General features: G+C 47.7%; 3 protein-coding genes across 5 annotated transcripts in view; 2 read left to right on the top strand and 1 right to left on the bottom strand.

Moving 5' to 3' along the window:
• Positions 1-1,354, top strand: part of ELP1 (elongator acetyltransferase complex subunit 1) — a 58,047-nt gene extending 56,693 nt beyond the window's left edge. For 2 of the 3 annotated variants that reach the window (XM_043567186.1, XM_043567187.1), the window contains exon 37: positions 23-1,354. In XM_043567186.1, coding sequence (XP_043423121.1) covers positions 23-90 — 68 coding nt within the window. In that variant the 3' untranslated portion in view covers positions 91-1,354. The remainder of the gene's footprint in view (positions 1-22) is intronic. The other variant, XR_006295147.1, reaches the window with a different exon arrangement.
• A 4,551-nt stretch (positions 1,355-5,905) lies between these two features.
• Positions 5,906-7,228, bottom strand: ACTL7A (actin like 7A). The gene has a single exon (XM_043565428.1). The coding sequence runs from the start codon at positions 7,226-7,228 to the stop codon at positions 5,906-5,908; it is 1,323 nt and encodes a 440-aa protein (XP_043421363.1).
• Positions 7,229-11,299: 4,071 nt separating this feature from the next.
• Positions 11,300-13,793, top strand: ACTL7B (actin like 7B). Its single transcript, XM_043565397.1, has one exon. The coding sequence runs from the start codon at positions 12,317-12,319 to the stop codon at positions 13,694-13,696; it is 1,380 nt and encodes a 459-aa protein (XP_043421332.1). The 5' UTR covers positions 11,300-12,316; the 3' UTR covers positions 13,697-13,793.
• The last annotated feature ends 4,438 nt before the right edge of the window (positions 13,794-18,231 follow it).

Raw genomic sequence — 18,231 nt, 5'->3', positions numbered from 1 at the left:
GTTTCCCTTTCCTTTCTTTTAGATGCTGAGCTTTTGATACCCCCAAAGATCAACAAAAGAACCCCGTGGAAACTGAGCCTTCTAGAGTGACTGACCCCAGTTAGGAGGACCCCAGCAGAGACTGTTTTCCTTCCGCTCCTCACTCCTTGAGGCCTGGCTGTTGGGAACTGGGAAGAGTAAGACAATAATCTACCTTAGCATTGTAGAGAGCTGCTCTATACAGCAGACCTAAGCAGACACCAAGCAGTTCCATTTTATGTTATTTTGTGCCTAACTTTAATCATTAGCAAAACTTTAAGCTTTAACCAATGTAGCATCAGTTTGTACAAATTACTGTTCTTTTGTTTAGTGCTGTGTGAGAGCATTTTTTTGGTATTTATGGTAATCAAAAGATTGGCTTTCATACCTAGCTACAAGTCTGATTCATTTTGGGACCTTAGATAAGTCACATAATTGATTTGTGCCTCAGTTAATTGGGAATAATGTTTCATGGCTTCTCCCTCAAAAGTGTGAGGAAAAGAAAATAATGTTTTTAAACTGTGTTATGTACCTGGAGGAGAGCATTATATATATACACAACGTGGCTGTTCTGTCAACATGTAGTGACAATCACTTAAATGACTTCTTCACCTTGAGCTAAAGCAGAGTATAAAGCTAAATATATCCTTTGAAATTCTCAGCGTTCCTATGCTGACAGCTGTTATCTTGTAATGTCTTACCAGGTTATGTGCTTCTGGTTAGTTACAACTGCATTGAGCTCCTGTCACTACAGTGTTTACAGGGACTCCCTTTACTGCCTGTGAATTTTCTGCTAGAGAGTTAGTAGTGTCAGAGCTGGAACAGATGAGAATTTCTGTAACAGTATCAGGCACATTTGGTATGGTGAGCAGTGTACACAGTTGTAAGTTACTCCTTTTTCTCCAAATAATTGCTGCTTTTAACTAAAAGGTTTTTTCTGTCAGTGTCTAGGCCATTTCATTTATTTTTCTTTATGGTGCTTCACTGATCTCTGTCTTTTAGTTATTTTCTTTGGAAAAAGTGAGGATGTTTTCTTTTGGGTAAATCTAGAAAAAGCTCAGTTCACTTAGACAGCAGTTTTGTGGCTGATGTTTGGGTAAGGTTAAAATTTTCTTCCATGCTTTTAGTACCAGAACAAGACCTTCATGACTGCACATGAACTGAGAATGCTGCCTTCGGTCCTCGGAATGTGGATATGCCCAGAATTGTAATGAAAGATGGTCCCTGAGTAGCATGGTGTTGACTGTAGAATCTAGGTGTGTTTGCTGGTGTAATTAAGCTTTCCTATGTGTCTGAAAAATTTCACAAAGTAACATTAAAAAAAGATATCTCCTGCCTTGTAGAAATGTACTTTTTGACTTCTGCCCATAATGGATTTGCTATAATTGAGTGCTCCACACTGAAAGGCTGAAAGTGCTTTGTGACTACTCTTTGTCCTGGGTAAATGAACATAGTAACTTAGATGACATCCTAATACAATGTAGTGCTCTTGCTATGGATAATAGTGAAGGCATCCATGCCTGATGCATTGGAAATAGAAGTGGTTGGAAATAGAAGTGGATTGGTAATGGTGTGACTTTTTATGGATGTTCAGTTCCCTGAAGATAATGTATTGAAGCAGCAAGAAAGAATTTCTGTGAATATAAGTTACTGTCAATTGCTATCTCTTTCCTGTGAGCAAGATGGAATTTTGTTCATTTGGAGAAGCAGCAGGCTGGAGCAGACCTGAATTGAAGGCAGAGTCCAGGAAGAATTTATGGGGAAAGTGCAGTGTATGGGAGGAGGAGAAACTCCTAGAAGTGATGAACACATGATTTGGGGGAAGGGTTCTGTCAGGGTTCTAGAAAAGAATATATAACTCTTCCCCCAAATTTGGACTCTGTCCCAAAACAAGTTCATGCTGCAATAAGCTAAAAAAAACCTCAGTTACTTTGTTGATTCCATTGATTAATCTTTGCTTGGATGCTCTAGACATCAAGAGGCAACTTGCAGAGGACTGTCTCCTACAAACAAAGTCCATTTTAAATTTATACTTTAAAAAAAACCGAGGCAGGAGGTAATATTTTCATTATGTGTTTATGAGTGTAGCTTGGTGTAGTTTCTTAGTACTGCCACATATTTTTTTTTTTAACTTTTTTTTTTTTTCAACGTTTATTTATTTTTCGGACAGAGAGAGACAGAGCATGAACGGGGGAGGGGCAGAGAGAGAGGGAGACACAGAATCGGAAACAGGCTCCAGGCTCTGAGCCATCAGCCCAGAGCCCGACGCGGGGCTCGAACTCACGGACCGCGAGATCGTGACCTGGCTGAAGTCGGACGCCCAACCGACTGCACCACCCAGGCGCCCCAGTACTGCCACATATTTTTAAGTAAATTCATTTTCTGTACATGTCTACACATACATATATTCACACATATTTGTGTATGTACACACACATGCTCACCTTTTATTCATAGCCATAATTGAAGGTTTTTGTTTTGTTTTTTTAAATGAGTAAAACTAATGAGTCTTAGTAATTTAAGGTGATTATCAGTTTGGGGAACAAAATCAGCTGTTTTTTCTGCCTCCTGTACCAGTCCATAAGCTTCTGTGCTTCACTAGAAGCACCACCTGGACAAGCCCTCGGGAGTTTCTGGCTGTCCTTCCTTGTCTGTTGTATTTGTTAGTAACTGAGGTGAGGAACCTGAACATCTTAAGCTAGGTAACCATTAATCTCCGAGATGCTGTAGACCAGTCAAAGCTAATACGGTGACATCTGGGGACACTGAAGACCTGCTCTTGATTTCTGTGTTTTCTATGCTCCCTGAGCCCTTGCCTGTGCCTCATGCCTACTCCACCATTAATCTTATTGGCTCTAAAGTCCCCCACATTTTAAGGCCAACAGATGTTCTTCTGGTATACAGGAAAGAACAAGGCCTTGGGTCCACCCATCTTAGTGCCCTTGGACAAAGACTTTTTTTAAAATATAATTTATTGTCAGATTGGCTAACATACAGTGTGTGTACAGTGTGCTTTTGGTTTTTGGAGTAGATTCCCATGGTTCATCGCTTACGTACAACTCCCAGTGCTCACCCCAACAAGTGCCCTCCTCAATGTCCATCGCCCATTTTCCCCTCTCCCCACCCCAAAGATACTTAATCTCACTGAATCTTGCTTTCCTCCAACCTTGTGTACCCACTGGCACTATTGTGTACCTTAGCACTATTGATATTTTGGGTCATACCATTCTTCGTTGGAGGGAGCTATCCTGTGCATTATAGGATGTTTCGCAATAACCCTGGCCTCTACCCACTAGATGCTGGCACTGTATACACCCCCACTCCTGTTCTGGTAACCAAACATATTTTTAGACATTGCCAAATGTCCCCTGGGGGTCAAAATTGCCTCCAGTTGAGAACTACTAGGCTAAGATGACTTTCACGTAGTTACCAAAACTATTCATAGCACTCTCTCATTTTTAATTAATTAATTAATTAATTTTTATTATTATTTTATTTTATTTTTTGGTGAGGATGGCTTTCTTTCCTACAAGGGGAATTGTGTAAGGATCAAGTGAGAATTCATACTGTTTTGAAAAGATAAGTAGTTGTTCAGCTTTATATTGGTGTTTTTCCTTTTTTTGGTATTTTTTCATTTTTTTTTTTTCAGGTTTATTTATTTTGAGAGAGAGCTTGCAGCATGAGAGGGGGAGGAGAACAGAGAGAACCCCAAACAGGTGCCATGCTATCACTGTGGAGCCCAATGCAGGGCTCGATCTCACAAACCATGAGATCGTAACCTGAGCTGAAATCAAGAGTTGGGCGCTTAACTGACTGAGCCACCCAGGTGTCTCTGGAATTTTTCCATTTTAAAGTGCAGCAGAACATTTAGGCCTACCATGGCCTGAAGATTCCCTCCAGAGCCACCTCCCATGCTTCCCCATCATTAAGACTCACCTTTTTCGGGATCCTTGACTTGGGGATCATAGATACTTAAGGGATTTAAAGACATATGATTGGTTTTCTCTGTAATCCCATTTTATTTTCTAGATTTTAAAATATTATTCTGGGGTGCCTGGGTGGCTCAGTCGGTTGGACATCTGACTCTTGATTTTGGCTTTGGTCCTTCATGATCTCACATGGAGCCTGCTGAAGATTCTCTCTTTCTCTGTCTCTCTCTCTCCCCTCCCCCTCTCTCCGTCTGCGCCTCCCCCACTTGCACGCAGACACTCTCTCTTTCAAAAAACAAACAAAAAATATTATTCCTAGGTGGAGCCCATAGGTTTTACCACCCCTGCTGGAGGAATTAAACAAATTTCAATCTGCCCAGTAGTGTTCATGGAATGTTAAGAGTGGTTTGGGCAGAAACTGAGGTTGATAAGACCTTAAACTTCTCTCTCAAGTCAATGTACCCAACTTCTAGGTGATCCTTTGATACTTCAGGATAAGGTTTAGTCATCCTTGGTCAACTGTAGGAACTCCGCATGCCCTTCTGTGTTGTCTTTCCTTCTCTACTCCAGCTTGCTGGTGCCAGTCAGCTGTGCCTGGATCAGGTCTTTCAAGGCAGATACTATGAAGATGGCTCTGTAGGGCTTTTCCCTGGGGATTGTAGAGATGCCGTACCTCTCCTGTGAGTGCTTGAATGTGTACTTTTGGGTGTACATATGACTAAGAAGCATGGTTAAGACTTTGGGGCTCCTGTATAAGAGGTAGAAGTCTGCAAGGTAATTCTAGCTAGCTCTTGTGGTCATCTCCCAGAGGCCAAATTCTAGTATTTGAGTGTTTATCTCTGTTTTGTACATCAGTTGTGTGAAGTAGGCATTTGAATTCAATATTATAGGTAAGTAGACTCAGATCAGAGTTAGGTGGTAGTGAAATCAGTTTTAAATCGCAGAGTTCAAAGCCCATTTCCTTCTATTTGATGCTGCTCCCTGCCAGTGTTCAGATGCTGAGGTTTAGACAGGGCAGAGAATGTATTGGGGACTATTCTAAAAATCTGTGTTCCATTTACAAACTGACCCCACAGGACCACCACAGAACGTGCCTGGGCCCTGGAAGGGCTTCTCTGGTTCTGAGGGCTGTGCGTTCCTTCTGGCTCCTCAGTTGTGTTAGAATGACCAGCATAGGGAAGGTTCCTATAAACCCATACCCTTAGCCCCAGAACTGGCAGCCTCTATCCTCGCCCACCCCAGATTCTAACTGTATATCCTACAGGTTGATGAGGAATCCCATCTAGTAGAAGATGAACAGCTGTATAGCTATCCCCTTCAGACACACACGCATATCTTGCTCATAATATGCCAGGTTTCAGCAAGTAGCCACCATGGTGGCTTGATAAGAACTGGTATTGAGGCATGACTCACGTTCAGAACTAGAAGTACAGTTAGCACAGGGATCAGACACCCTCATCAGCTCTTTACAAGCCTCCACGAAGCATGATATGTATTCTGCTGCTCTATGGGAAGTTGAGCCATTATAGCATACTTCCTATTGCTGTTTACCAAAAGAACTGTTCTTACATGCCCTAACATACTGTCTCCTCTCTCTTCATCACATGCCCCTCCTGAGCAGATTTAACAATGAGATAGTTCCTAAAAGGGAATACACAAAAGGGACAGAATAATGTTAGAGCTAGTTTTTTGTCAGGAATGTTTAAGCAGGCAGCACGTAATACGTGTCTTTGTTGTGTCACCACCCCTCCCACTCTTGTGTGACAAAAGTATATTTTAAGGTGCATGCTGCATATTGTGAAGTTGTTCTTACTAAGTCAGGAAATAGAGAAACACTGTGGAGGGAACACGAGGATTGTTTAATACTACGGGAGCAAACATGCGGGCTCAGCTCTCTGTGTGTATGGCGGGCGCTCACTCAGCAAAGCGGATGCATGGCAACCATGCTTTATCAGAGTTCAGAAGCACCTTCTGTACAGGAAGAAAGGCCCATGTTCCTGGTACTCAAAGCGGTGGACCCACAGTGGTTGGAAGCCCTGAAGTGATGCCAGGATGGAGCCGCCCGTCCATACTGCAGTGTCTCTTTCGGGCAACACATTTACCTGGGGGCTGTCATTGGGACACATGCTGCTCAGCTCCTTCTGCAGCCGGTTAGGGAATCCACTGAGCATAGTGCTCCCCCCACAGAGCAGGATGTTCCCCATGAGATCCCGTTTGAGGGCAATGTCACACTTGTTAAGGCAAGACACTGTCTGGGTGTGAAGCCCCAGCTGCATGGACTTGATCAGAGAAGGCTTAAAGAACATCTCTGCGCAGAGGAACCTTTCCTGGCACAGCTGTATCTCCTTCCCATCAGGCAGTATGTACTGGATTGTATGCTCAGTGGCAGGGATTTTCTTCTCTTCGATGGGGTCCAGGGCCACAAAGCAGCATTTCTTCTTAATGTCCTCCACAATGCCTATCTGGTCCTCGGTGAAGCGTTTCCCCGAGTTATTCATCAGGCCCATCAAGTAGGCTGTCAGGTCAGAGCCCGCATAGTCCAGCCGTCCGGTGATGCTGGGCAAGGGATAACCCTCATAGATGGGGACCACGTAGGACACGCCGTGGCCAACTTCCACCACCAGGCCTGAGGTCCTTCCATAGGAGTACATGGACAGGCGGGATTGATAGGCGATGTGCATTGCAGGAGTGTTGAAGGTTTCAAACAGCATTTCAGCGTACTTCTCCCTGTTGGTGTGTGGGCTCAGGGGTGGGTCTGAAACCAAGACCGCATGCTCCTCTGGGGCGATCTTCATCTCTTGATGGAAGAGATATTCCCAGATATCTTGCACGGAATCCCAGTCCACGATGATGCCATGTCGCAGAGGGCTATGTAGCTTGAGACGAACCTCTGGATTGATGAGCTCCCGCCCCACAAATGTCTCCTTGCGATTGTCCCCAGTTTTAGCCGTCTCCATGTAGGGCTTCCCCACTGTTGTGGAGATGTTATGGGTGGGCTTTGGCAGCCCGGCAAAGCCACATTTGCAGTAGCCAGTGCCGAGGTCCACAACCACTGCTTTGGTCACCTCTGCCTTGGGTTTGTCCTTAACCGTTCTTGAGTTACTAGGTTCTTCTGGCTCTGAACAGTTACAGCGGACCCACACTGCCCGCTTTGCCGGGCCATCCTTTAAGGAGGCAGTCTGGAGGATGTGTGTCTGTGGGGAGACCTGTTCACCGACTCTCTTGGCAGGCCCGTCCCCGATGACTGCTGCCTGTGGAGCCCACATGCTATCAAGAGCCATTTGCTCTCAGAAAGTTCCTCAATCCCACAGGCTTCAAGGCCTGAAAGGCTTATATCAGATGGCAACTTGAGAATTTCCCAGCGATGACATCACTGATTATGACATAATCTGGTGACCTGGGTTTTCTAGATGCCGGGAACCTGTGTCCCATGTTGGGGTGGACTTGTTTCAGAGGTGACTTAGCTTTTTCTAGATTTTGTAATAAACCTGATTTAGCCAACCAGTTATTTATTGATCACTTGCAATGGGCAAGGCAGCTGGGAATAAAAGGCAGCCGTGGAGAAAAAAAACAATCTCTGCCCTTGTAGAGTTTACGTTCTAGTCACTGGGGGTTGGGAAGAGATAGACAATAGCCAAAACAAAGAGATGACAGAAAATGTTAAGGGCAAAAAGAGAAAAAGCAGAGAAAGAGATTGGGGAAGGTGGCTATGTTAATGTGCCTGGGCAGAGGTCCCTGAGAGGGTGACACTTGAATGAAGACCTGAGGAGGTGAGGGACGCTGGGTGCCACGTGTACATCCTGCATATCGGGAGCAGCAGGTGCAGATGATGGGGGTGCAGCTGTGACTGATGAGTGAGAGAGGGGTCAGCAAACTAGGGCCTGCCTGTTTTGGTAAATAAACTTTTATTTAAACACATGCTCATTTACATCTTGTCTATGGCTGCTTTTGTGCTACCACCACAGAATTGGACTCATTGCCACAAAGACTGCATGGCCCACAAAAGTGCAAATTTTTACTGTCAGGCCCATATAGAAAAAGTTTGCTGGCCCCTGAGTTAAAGGATCCCCAGACCCACGTGGCCGAGTGGGGAGAGCAAGGAAAACCATGAGGGGGGAGAAGGGGCGGGAAGGGTGAGCAGCCCACATCCATCCTCTTGGGCCATGACTAGGACTTTGGTTCTGACTCTGCGTGAGATCAGAAAGCACTAGGGAGTTTTGAGCACTGTGGACACTACCCAGTTTATTTAGCAGGACTAATTGCTGCTCTGGTGACTGAGCACTTCTGTCTCCCTTGTTTCTCAGGACAGCCTGCAGAAGAATAATTTTTAGGCCCATATCTGTGCACATACTCCATGCAGGTTGGCAGTGAGATTGGACCGTGCAGAATTGCACTGATGAGAACACTGAGGCTCTAGGGTGTGGAGCTCACCCATGGATATCCATCCAGCGGTGGCCAAGCTCTCCCAACTCTGACTACTTCCCAGGGGTGTGGTGTGGACACACCTTGACGAGACCCACAATGTGTCTCTGAAGCTGCATGGCCACCATCTCACGTGCCATCTCTGAAGCTAGGCACATTGGTGCTGACACCGGTCACTGTGAAAGCATCCCGAACCCAGCTTTTTGTTATGTAGTCCCATACTTTTCATAAAAGAGCAGTCATTACAATGGTGGGCCTACTTTTTAAGGAGGTTGCTGGAGGTGCTGTTAGCTCCCTGAGGGGTGTGAGAGAAGAAAAGGACCAAGTCCAGTCTTGTGACTGCTGATGGGAGCAGTCAAGGTGTCCTCTCAAAGACAAAGTCACAACTTTTTGGTTCGGTGGGTAGAGGATGAGATGGTGTTGAATTTTGGGATAGGAAAGTGCTTTTCTGTACACCCGGCTGCCTGAAAAGTTGTTTACTTGCCTCTGCTGTTCAGTAGGGATTTGCATGGCCAACTTGGATTGTTTGACATCATATCAAAAGAATGTGTGATAACCAAAGGCATATTTAATTTAGAATGACCTGTTTTTCCTTTGCAACCCTCCTCTTGAATTCTGACAGATCTGCAGCTGCATAGCATTTTTAAAAAATTTTTTTTCTTAAGGTTTATTCATTGTTCAGAGACAGAACATAAGTGGGGAAGGCTTAGAGAGGGAGACACAGAATCCGAAGCAGGCTCCAGGCTCTAAGCTGTCAGCACAGAGCCCAGCGCGGGGCTCGAACTCACGAGCCATGAAATCATGACCTGAGCTGAAGTCAGATGCTCAACCACCTGAGCCACCCCGGCGCCCCTGCTCAGCACATTTTTATTGCCCTGGATTTCTCTAAGAGCATGTGCTTACAGTTTTCTGTGGCCGCTGTAACAAATTACCACAAATTTAGTGGCTTAAAACACAAATTTATTATCTACAGTTCTGGAGGTGAGAAGTCCACAGTCAGTCTCAGCTAAAATTGCGCCATCAGTGTGGCCGCATTCCTTCCCAAGGTCCTAGGCAGTAATCGTTTCCCTGCTTTTTCCAGCTCCTAGAGGCCACCTACATTCCTTGGCCTGTGACCCCTTCAACTTCAAGGCCTCTCTGACTTCTTCTGTTGTCACATCTTCTGGGACCTGACCCACCTTTCTGCCTCTTAGGAAAATCCTTGTGATTGCTTTCCGCCCAGTCAGATGATGCAGGGTAACCTATCTCAAACTCCTTAACTCACATCTGCAAAGTCCCTTTTACCATGAAAGCTCACATTCACAGATTCCAGGGATTAAGATGTGGACATCTTTTGGGAGCCATTATTCACCCTGTCACCTGACCTTTCTTCCTACTTCACTGAGAGACTATAGCCTGACAGGCTGTTTCACACGCCCCTCCCCCACTGCCCATGCTCGCCCCTTCTTAGCTCCTTCTTTCACTAGGGGTGGGAGAGGTGCTGTGCTGGCTTAAAGCCAGTTGTCCCATCTTGTTTGTAAAGCCCAAGAGTACAGGGACTCTCAGGGTCCACACCACATCCTTCAGGCTAAAGTTGCTGGACATTTTTTGCTCCTTTTATTTCACTTCTCAGGATTTTGCATGCTTGAATGCTCTTTCGTAAGTGAAATTCTTTTCCCTTAGCTTCTATGTACCCTGCCCCCCACTCTCTTGTGTTCCTTCTCTTGGGGTCAGGGCACAGTTAATGGTATTGATGATGGGAGAATATGGAGACTGTTGGCACACTGCACCCAAAACCTACAGTCCGTGGCATGCACAAGCCCCCATACTTGTCACTAGCCATCTAAGGTACTTGTGGGCTCCCTAGGGTCTCTGGTGAGGTCCCTCAAGGTTAGAGGCACCCTGTATTGCTCAAACTATCTTGGGCCACATTTTCTCACCTACTTTTGCTCCTCTAGCCCAAGGCTAGAAAACCATGAGGTAACCCTTCTTGAAAGCAACCCTGAGGCTCTCCTGTAATGGAAAAAGAAAACTGGGAAGATGAGACCAAGAAACACATTTTTCCCCGAGCTGGTATGCTTGCTCTGGTTTTTGGGACTCCGCACACTTTTAATTTTTATAAGAAATGTGAACTAGGCCCCTGTAATTTTAACAGCTACAGAAGGGAAGAAAGAATCTAGTAAAGAAAATGCCAAAGCACAGTGTTCCTTATGAATTACCTGGAGGAGTTTGTTTTTGTTTTTGTTTTTTGAGGGAAGACAGTTTGGGGTGGAGGGTCCTATGGAAACCTAATGAATTCGTCTGTTGTGGATGACAGACACTGTGGATCTTTTGCTTTGGCACAGGTGAGGAATTCATCCCTCTCCCTCACTCTCCACATCTAGTTTAATCATCTGACATAAATGCAGTGTTTGGGGTTAAAAATGTCATAGGAGTAATGAGAGAAGGCCTCAAATGCTAGAATAAGAGCTTGGGTTGAAGTGAGGATAGTTGGGGAACCAACCAAGTAGATGAGATTCTACCTTCTAAACTTCTGTAGAACCTGTTCCTCCTTCTCTTCCTCATTATCACAGCCTGGCTTAGATCACCTTCAAGTCTTACAAGAATATCTTCAGTGGTGTTTCAGGTCTCAGAGTCTTGCCCTCTCTACATTACAGCTAAACACAAGTCTTTTTCAAATTTTCCAGAAGTCTGATCTGACCACCCGCTGCTTAAAGTCTTCATTGGTTCCCCATTGGTCCTCCATTTATTTTTTTAATTTATTTATTTAAATTCAAGTTAATCAACTTACAGTGTAGTATTGGTTTCAGGAGTAGAACTCATCCCAACACGTGCCCTCCTTAATGTCAGTCACCCATTTAGCCCATCCCTCCCCCACCTCCCCTCCAGCAACCCTTAGTTTGTTCTCTGTGTTTATGAGTCTGTTATGGTTTGCTTCACTCTCTGTTTTTATCTTAGTTTTCCTTCCCTTCCCCTATGTTCATCTGTTTTGTTTCTCAAATTCCACATATGAGTAAAATCATGTGTTATTTGTCTTTCTCTGGTTGACTGATTTAGCTTAGCATACTCTCCTCCATTTACCCCAAACTCTTACTCCTAGCATTTGAGGCCCAACCTAGTTGGCTCCATTACCTCTCTAGCCCCATCTATTTTTCCAGACACTTAACTATTAAGTGGAACCTTCCCACCATGTCCTCCCACATCACCCCAAGCCTTTGCTCAGGCTGTGCTCTCTGCTTGGGATCCCCGTCCCTCCTCCTAGCTACTTGACAAATACCCACATACCCATTAGCAGTCGACTTAGCATCACTTCTCTGGAGAACCTGCTACTCCCTTCCTTCAGTAACCACTCCTTCCTCGTATACTTTTGTTCTCCCAGTAGACTTCCACTTGCAAGCCTCTCTGTCCATTCTGTCCCACCTAGACTGGACACTGCTGTAGCCAGGGTTCTGTCATCTGTCGCCAGCAGGCTGCACTGGGCTGGACCTGTCACAAACCCCAATAAATGTTGAATGAAGGGACCAAAGTACCGTTGAGACCCTTACACTCTTTAAGACCTGGCGAACTAGAGTTGAGTGAACTTGAGAGAAAATACACACTTTTGAAGAGCTGTTTGCTCTTGGGCAAATCATTTAAATTCTGAGCCTTCATTTCCTCAGCTCTGCCCTGCCTCAGGATTCTGTGTAGTAACATATGTGAGGTACCTGATACTGTGCCTGGCTTACTGTAGGGGCTCAAATACTTATCACCCTCCAAGCCAGGAAGCAGAGGAGGAAGAGGTGTTCAGTCAGTGAGCGGGGCATTAGGGACATAAGGGGAGGGCACAGAAGCCTAAGACCCCAGTGTGCTTTGATTTCTACAACTGCTGGCTGCCTGCTCTGTCTTGGAGACAAGTGGAGTTAGGTAGATGGTGGTGGGGGTGACAGATCAAGGGCCTGCCAAGGCCAAGCCCTCCCCGGGCTGCCAGAATGGATCAGCCCTCAGTGACATCACAATCCTCAGGGGTTACCAAGGCACTGCTGGAGGCGAACCCTCTTATTTCTCCCCACGGAGCTCTAGGATGTGGATGTGAGAAAGGTGAGCAAAGAAGGCAGATGGCGACGAGGAGCAGCCCCAGCCCCATGCCCGTGGGCACGGCTCAGGGTGATCCTGGAGAGGCAGGAACACAGCCGGGTCCTGATGCTGGCATCCGGGAGACTGGGTCAGCCACTCAGCTGAAGTTGAAGCCCAAGAAAGTGCGCAAGATCAAGGCACTCATCATTGACCTGGGCTCCCAGTACTGTAAGTGTGGCTACGCGGGGGAGCCGAGGCCCACCTACTTCATCTCCTCCACTGTGGGCAAGCGCTACTCCGAGGCTGCCGATGCTGGCGACACCCGCAAGGACACCTACGTGGGCCACGAGCTGCTCAACATGGAGGCGCCCCTGAAGCTGATGAACCCACTCAAGTATGGCATCGTGGTGGACTGGGACTGCGTACAGAGCATCTGGGAGTACGTCTTCCACACGGCCATGAAGATCCCCCCCGAAGAGCACGCCGTGCTGGTCTCTGACCCCCCGCTCAGCCCCAGCAGCAACCGGGAGAAGTATGCAGAGCTCATGTTCGAGACCTTTGGTATCCCTGCCATGCACGTGACGTCCCAGTCGCTGCTGTCCATCTACTCGTACGGCAAGACCTCGGGCCTGGTCGTGGAGAGCGGGCATGGCGTCTCGCACGTGGTGCCCATCTCGGAAGGAGACGTGCTTCCAGGCCTGACGGGCCGCGCCGACTATGCCGGGAGCGACCTCACCACCTACCTGCTGCAGCTGCTCAACGAGGCCGGCCACAAGTTCACAGACGACCACCTGCACATCATCGAGCACATCAAGAAGAAGTGCTGCTACTCGGCACTCGTGCCTGAGCAAGAGCTCGGCCTGGGCCTGGAGGAGGTGCGCGTGGACTACGAGCTCCCCGACGGCCAGCTCATCACCATCGGCCAGGAACGCTTCCAGTGCGCCGAGATGCTCTTCAAGCCCACCCTGGTGGCCAGCAACCAGCCGGGCCTCCCCGCGCTCACCGCCGCCTGCCTGGACCGCTGCCAGGAGGCGGGCTTCAAGGAGGAGATGGCCGCCAACGTGCTGCTGTGTGGTGGCTGCACCATGTTGGAAGGCTTCCCCGAGCGCTTCCAGAGGGAGCTGAGCCTCCTCTGCCCCGGGGACAGCCCTGCAGTGGCCGCTGCTCCTGAGAGGAAGACCTCCGTGTGGACTGGCGGCTCCATCCTGGCCTCCCTGCAGGCCTTCCAGCAGCTGTGGGTCAGCAAGGAAGAGTTTGAGGAGCGGGGCGGGGCGGCCATCTACAGCAAGTGCTGAGCGGCGGTGCCCTGGTAGGCGAGGCCTGGCGGTCAGGTGGCCTCTGGCCACTCTATACACATTTACAGAATTTCACATAAAACTTTAACGTGCACTGGTTCTTGTGTGGTCTGGATTTCTTGCTCTAGTCTGACAGCAGGTGGTGGGGATTTGGGCTTAGAAATCTCAGCACCTTTGGCTCTGCTGGGTCAAGAGTAGCAGATGGGCAGTGGGGCAGGGGGCTGTGCCTCACTGACCCATCCCCCTGAACCCCCGGCATGAAGGTGACATCGTCTCAGAGCCCAGTGTGTTCCCTTAGCTCCTTGGAGCTCAAAACACAGCTCAGCGACATACTGCTTGTTTGTCTGTGGGCCAAGAGGCAAACAAAGGCTCATATTAAGGGACTAGTTTGGGACCTGTTGTCCGGTGGGGGTGGGAGGCTTAGCCAGGTGTCCTGTTTTTGTCCCTGATGGTCACATCTTCCTACCGCTGCAAACAGCTTCATCCTTGCTTGATCTCCCAGGCTCGCTCTCTAACCCCTCACTGCCTGCCCTTTTCAGGGGCGTAGACCATGGGCATGCATCTTCTGATTGTGAGGGGCCATTTCCCTACCAACCCCAGCCAAAACTGCAGCTATTTTGCACTCACAGAGCAAAGCCACTGAATCTAGAAAAACCAGAAAGCCCTTTAGAAATCATGTGATTCTCTCCCTGCTGTAGACATGGGGAAACAGGACCAGGAGGGAGGTGCCTGTGTCAATGGTTGAGCCCAAGTTTTCTGACCTAGGTTATGATTGTTTCCAGAAGGGCAAACATGGTTGCTTTAGGGTGGGCTGCTATAACAAAATATCATAGACCAGGTGGCTTGCAAACAATAGAAGTTTGTTTCTGGACGCTCTAAGTCCAAGATTGGGGTGCCAGCATGGCTGTGTTCTGGAGAAAGCCCTCTTCAGGGTTGCAGACTGTCCACATCTTGCTGTGTTCTCACATGGTGGAAGGGATTAGGGAAATCTCTGAGGCCTTTTATAAAGGCACTGATCCCATTCATGATGGCTGCCCTCAGACCTAGTCACTTCCCAAAGGCCCACCTCATACTGTTAATCTTGGACATTAAGTTTCCAACATGAATTGGCCAAGGGAGGTGGTGGGGGGTGGGGAGTCTAGAGCAATGGTTCTTCATGGTTAGCAACCATTAAGCACTTACCAAGCACCTACTGTGGATGGAACCCAGAGCTGGAGACACAATGACCAGAATGTGGCCCTTCCCTTGGGATTGCACACAGCCAGTGGGAGATTGGGTGGTCACCCAGGTTGGTAGGGAGATGAGGCCTGAGCTCAGTGTTTCTGGGGTGGGAAGGCGGAGGTGGTGTATTGGAAAGCTGCAAATGAAGAAGGGCTAGGTGGGGTGATCACTTGGCTTCAAGACTGAGGGTGAGTGTCATGAGATTTCAGTTGAGGGATGAATGTCCAGCTATAAGAGGGTGGCTCCTTCCTATTTCCCTGCTCCCTTCTGCTGTCTGTGGGCTTGGACACTGGTGAGCTCTGTAATCTGATGGGCTACTTAATTCTCCCTGAGCTGCCTCTTACCTTAGACAGAGTCCTGATTTGGGGTGGTCCATGAGGCTGTGTCTGTCCTGGGCCTATGCTGGAGGCTGTGGACTGGTGAAAGAACCAGATATGGTCTTTCTTGCCCAATGCCTTGCCATTTAGTCCTTCCCCATTGCCCAGAATTGGGTTTCTAGCCTGGGGTTTGAGTCCCCTTGGGACTGGCAGGGCCTTGGTGCTGTGCAGGCACTTGGGCTCTTCCTGTAGAGAGAGATGCAGACTGGGGGCCAGTAGGTTGATGGTGCCAGTAGGCACATTTTGTTTGGCAGGCACAGTGTATGTGTGTTTTCCTGAATGCGAATTCTTTCAGTGGGGCTCACATTCTTCAGGTCGCCCAAGTCTCTACCACCCTGATCTCTTCATGCATACCTGCTGCTGCAACATCTTTTGCTTAATTAGCCAGCATTCATTTCTATCGCTTGCACCCAAAATACCTTTGACAAATACTAATCCTAAAATCCTGATGAGATTGGACAAGGAAACAGGAAAGTGACGTGCCCCAAGTCACAGGCAGAAAGCTAGCACTGAACGGCAACCCTCTTGCACATTTGATCTTGAAGATGTCCAGACACCACGCCTGTGTCTAGCCCCTGACCCCCATCAGCTCCTTGCTCCCCACACCCTCAGCAACTTCCGTCTCCAGTTATAGCTTTGCTGCCCTTGCTGCCTGGTTATCTCCTCCAAAGTCATGCCTGTGTGCCAGAGGCTGTAAAAACACTAATCACTTAATACTTGACATGAATTTGTTCAAGCCAGTCACAGACACAACATTTAATTTTGGTAGGAAAATATGGATCAGTGACTTCCTGCCTAAAATGACCAACCAAACGTGTGTTTATTTCCTCTCCCTCGTAAGACTGCGTGATAGTGGAAGAATACAGTTGTAGACTCCCACTGCAGATGAGGATGGTAGAGACACTGCAGGAGGCCAGAGATGTCTGCCTGATTCTAGAAGGAAAGCGGATGCAGGGCAGGAAGGTTGCAGTCTGAAGCTTGCAAGAGGCTCCCAGTAGGGGAAGGTGACTTTCCTGTCCTGCAGAACAAGTAGGGTTTGGGGACTTGGAAATGCCAAGTAGGGGAGATCTAAAAGTGAAGTTTGTGGGACACAATGGGATAGGGGAGGGGATGAGAACTGATGGTCTCTGACAGCACAGTCCCCCTCCCTCTCCCTGCAGGTAGAGGGGTGAGCAGAATGGTCAGCCTCTAAGTATGACGTTCACAGGCAAAACACTGAAGAGCTCTTTCTATGAGGGCAATGCTGATACAGAGAGAGGAGGAGTGTGGGTGAAGAGCAGGTCATGAACTTGGCCTGCATCCCCTTGTTCCTCCCCCAGAGCACAAGCCACACTTCGTGGAATCAACAGTTGATGCCTTCAGTTCCGCCTCAGTCCTATCCCACAACTTCCAGTTTCTGCATGGGCATCACACATGGCCCCAGGCTGACTCACTCTCCAGAGCCAAGGGACTAAGCCAGTCACAGAGCCACCATCTGCCTGGCTGCAACGGTGGGCCAGGAGCGAGCACGTGACCTCAGTGTGCTGGAGCTGAGGCACAGGCCTTTCACTGGGAAGGTTGACATGGGATTGGTATGGCCTAGAACTGCTGTGGCAACGTTTCTTACCAAGAAGCCAACTTGAAGCTGATCCATCAGGGAGCATGGAACTCGGGTAGATGGTGCCCTGATGGTAAGTGACATCAGAATGAAACAGAGCCTAGAGCTCCCTCTACTGTCAGACGGTGTTTCCAGGAGCCGATGCATTCAGCCTCCTTGTGACTCATCAGTGAGTGTATCGGCCACTTGCAACTGGGAACATTCCGCCTGTTTCCTTCTGAATAGTGGTGTTCCTCCAGGGCAGTTTGTGTGGAGGAGGGGCTGGGATTAGAGAGGGCTCTTATAATTGAAATTTTAAGACCAACACTTCATTTATTTACCAACAAAAAGGCTACTACACGGGAAGAATTTTTATCAAGATTTTAGAGAGTGTCAGGAAACAGGCTGAAGTGCAGAAACCTAAGAGTGTCTACTGGCCATTGTGCTGTATTCTCTGGTTTAGATATTTGTCCCCGAGGTTGAAGTTGGAGCTCCTCAAGGGCAGGAAGTTCTGACTTCCTCATCTTTGTTTTCTGCAAGCCCAGTGCAGGGCACAGTACAGGGTGGGTGCTTAGTACATGCCTACCGAAATGACTTACTCTCAGTCTGGGAGGTAGAAGTCACAAGTATTTTCCCCATTTTACAGAGGAGGACACTGTGGCCTGGTGGGGCTAAAAATCGTGTCCCAGTTCAGCTGCCTGATAAATCAGTCTTGTGCTGAATCAAAGTCTTGTGATTCCCAAATGCCTCTTTGCCTCCGTCTCCTACCTTCCTGCAAATTACCGATTTCTTTAACCACGAGAAAAGATTGACATAAAAATCGTTTTCAAGTAACGATCAACACATATGATATAATTTCATACTCAACTTGAGGTATAAAAGTTAGGAATGCCTGAGGTTGCCAGAGACATAAATAAGCAAGTATTAGAGTGACATCATGTAGTGAAATGCTACTATTTAGATGTGGCAAGCAGCCTGTCCTCGTCACTGCCTGTCTGGGCAGCCTGATCTCTTTTCCCCTAGTGTTAATTACCAAGTCTGCTCTAAGACTTATCTGCAGAAGATGGGTTTAAGTGATTAATTTTATTACAATACAAACTATTAATGATGTTCTACTTGACGTTAGGTGGGTTTTTTGTTTGATCCTACATTTTCCTGAAATGTAGGGGTTCTTGACCATGGGGAAGTGGGAGTGTGGGCCATTGGTTATGCTGGAGCTAGCTCTTAAAGTGGCTTGTGAGAGCCTGTTTCCAAGCCATTTGTTAAGTTGTGATAGTAGCTTGAATTGGGCAGGGTGGGAGTATTGGCCCCCACAGAAATCAGCAGATGTTACAAATCAGGGTCCCCTCCACCACCGAGAA

The sequence above is a fragment of the Prionailurus bengalensis genome, chromosome D4 (genome assembly GCF_016509475.1).
Source record: "Prionailurus bengalensis isolate Pbe53 chromosome D4, Fcat_Pben_1.1_paternal_pri, whole genome shotgun sequence".
NCBI classification, from domain to species: domain Eukaryota; kingdom Metazoa; phylum Chordata; class Mammalia; order Carnivora; family Felidae; genus Prionailurus; species Prionailurus bengalensis.
This window is presented reverse-complemented; position numbering and strand designations above follow the sequence as displayed.

Coding starts and splice junctions, on each gene's coding strand:
- ACTL7B (XM_043565397.1), top strand. CDS start 12,317: ATGGATCAGCCCTCAGTGACATCACAATCCTCAGGGGTTACCAAGGCA.
- ACTL7A (XM_043565428.1), bottom strand. CDS start 7,228: ATGGCTCTTGATAGCATGTGGGCTCCACAGGCAGCAGTCATCGGGGAC.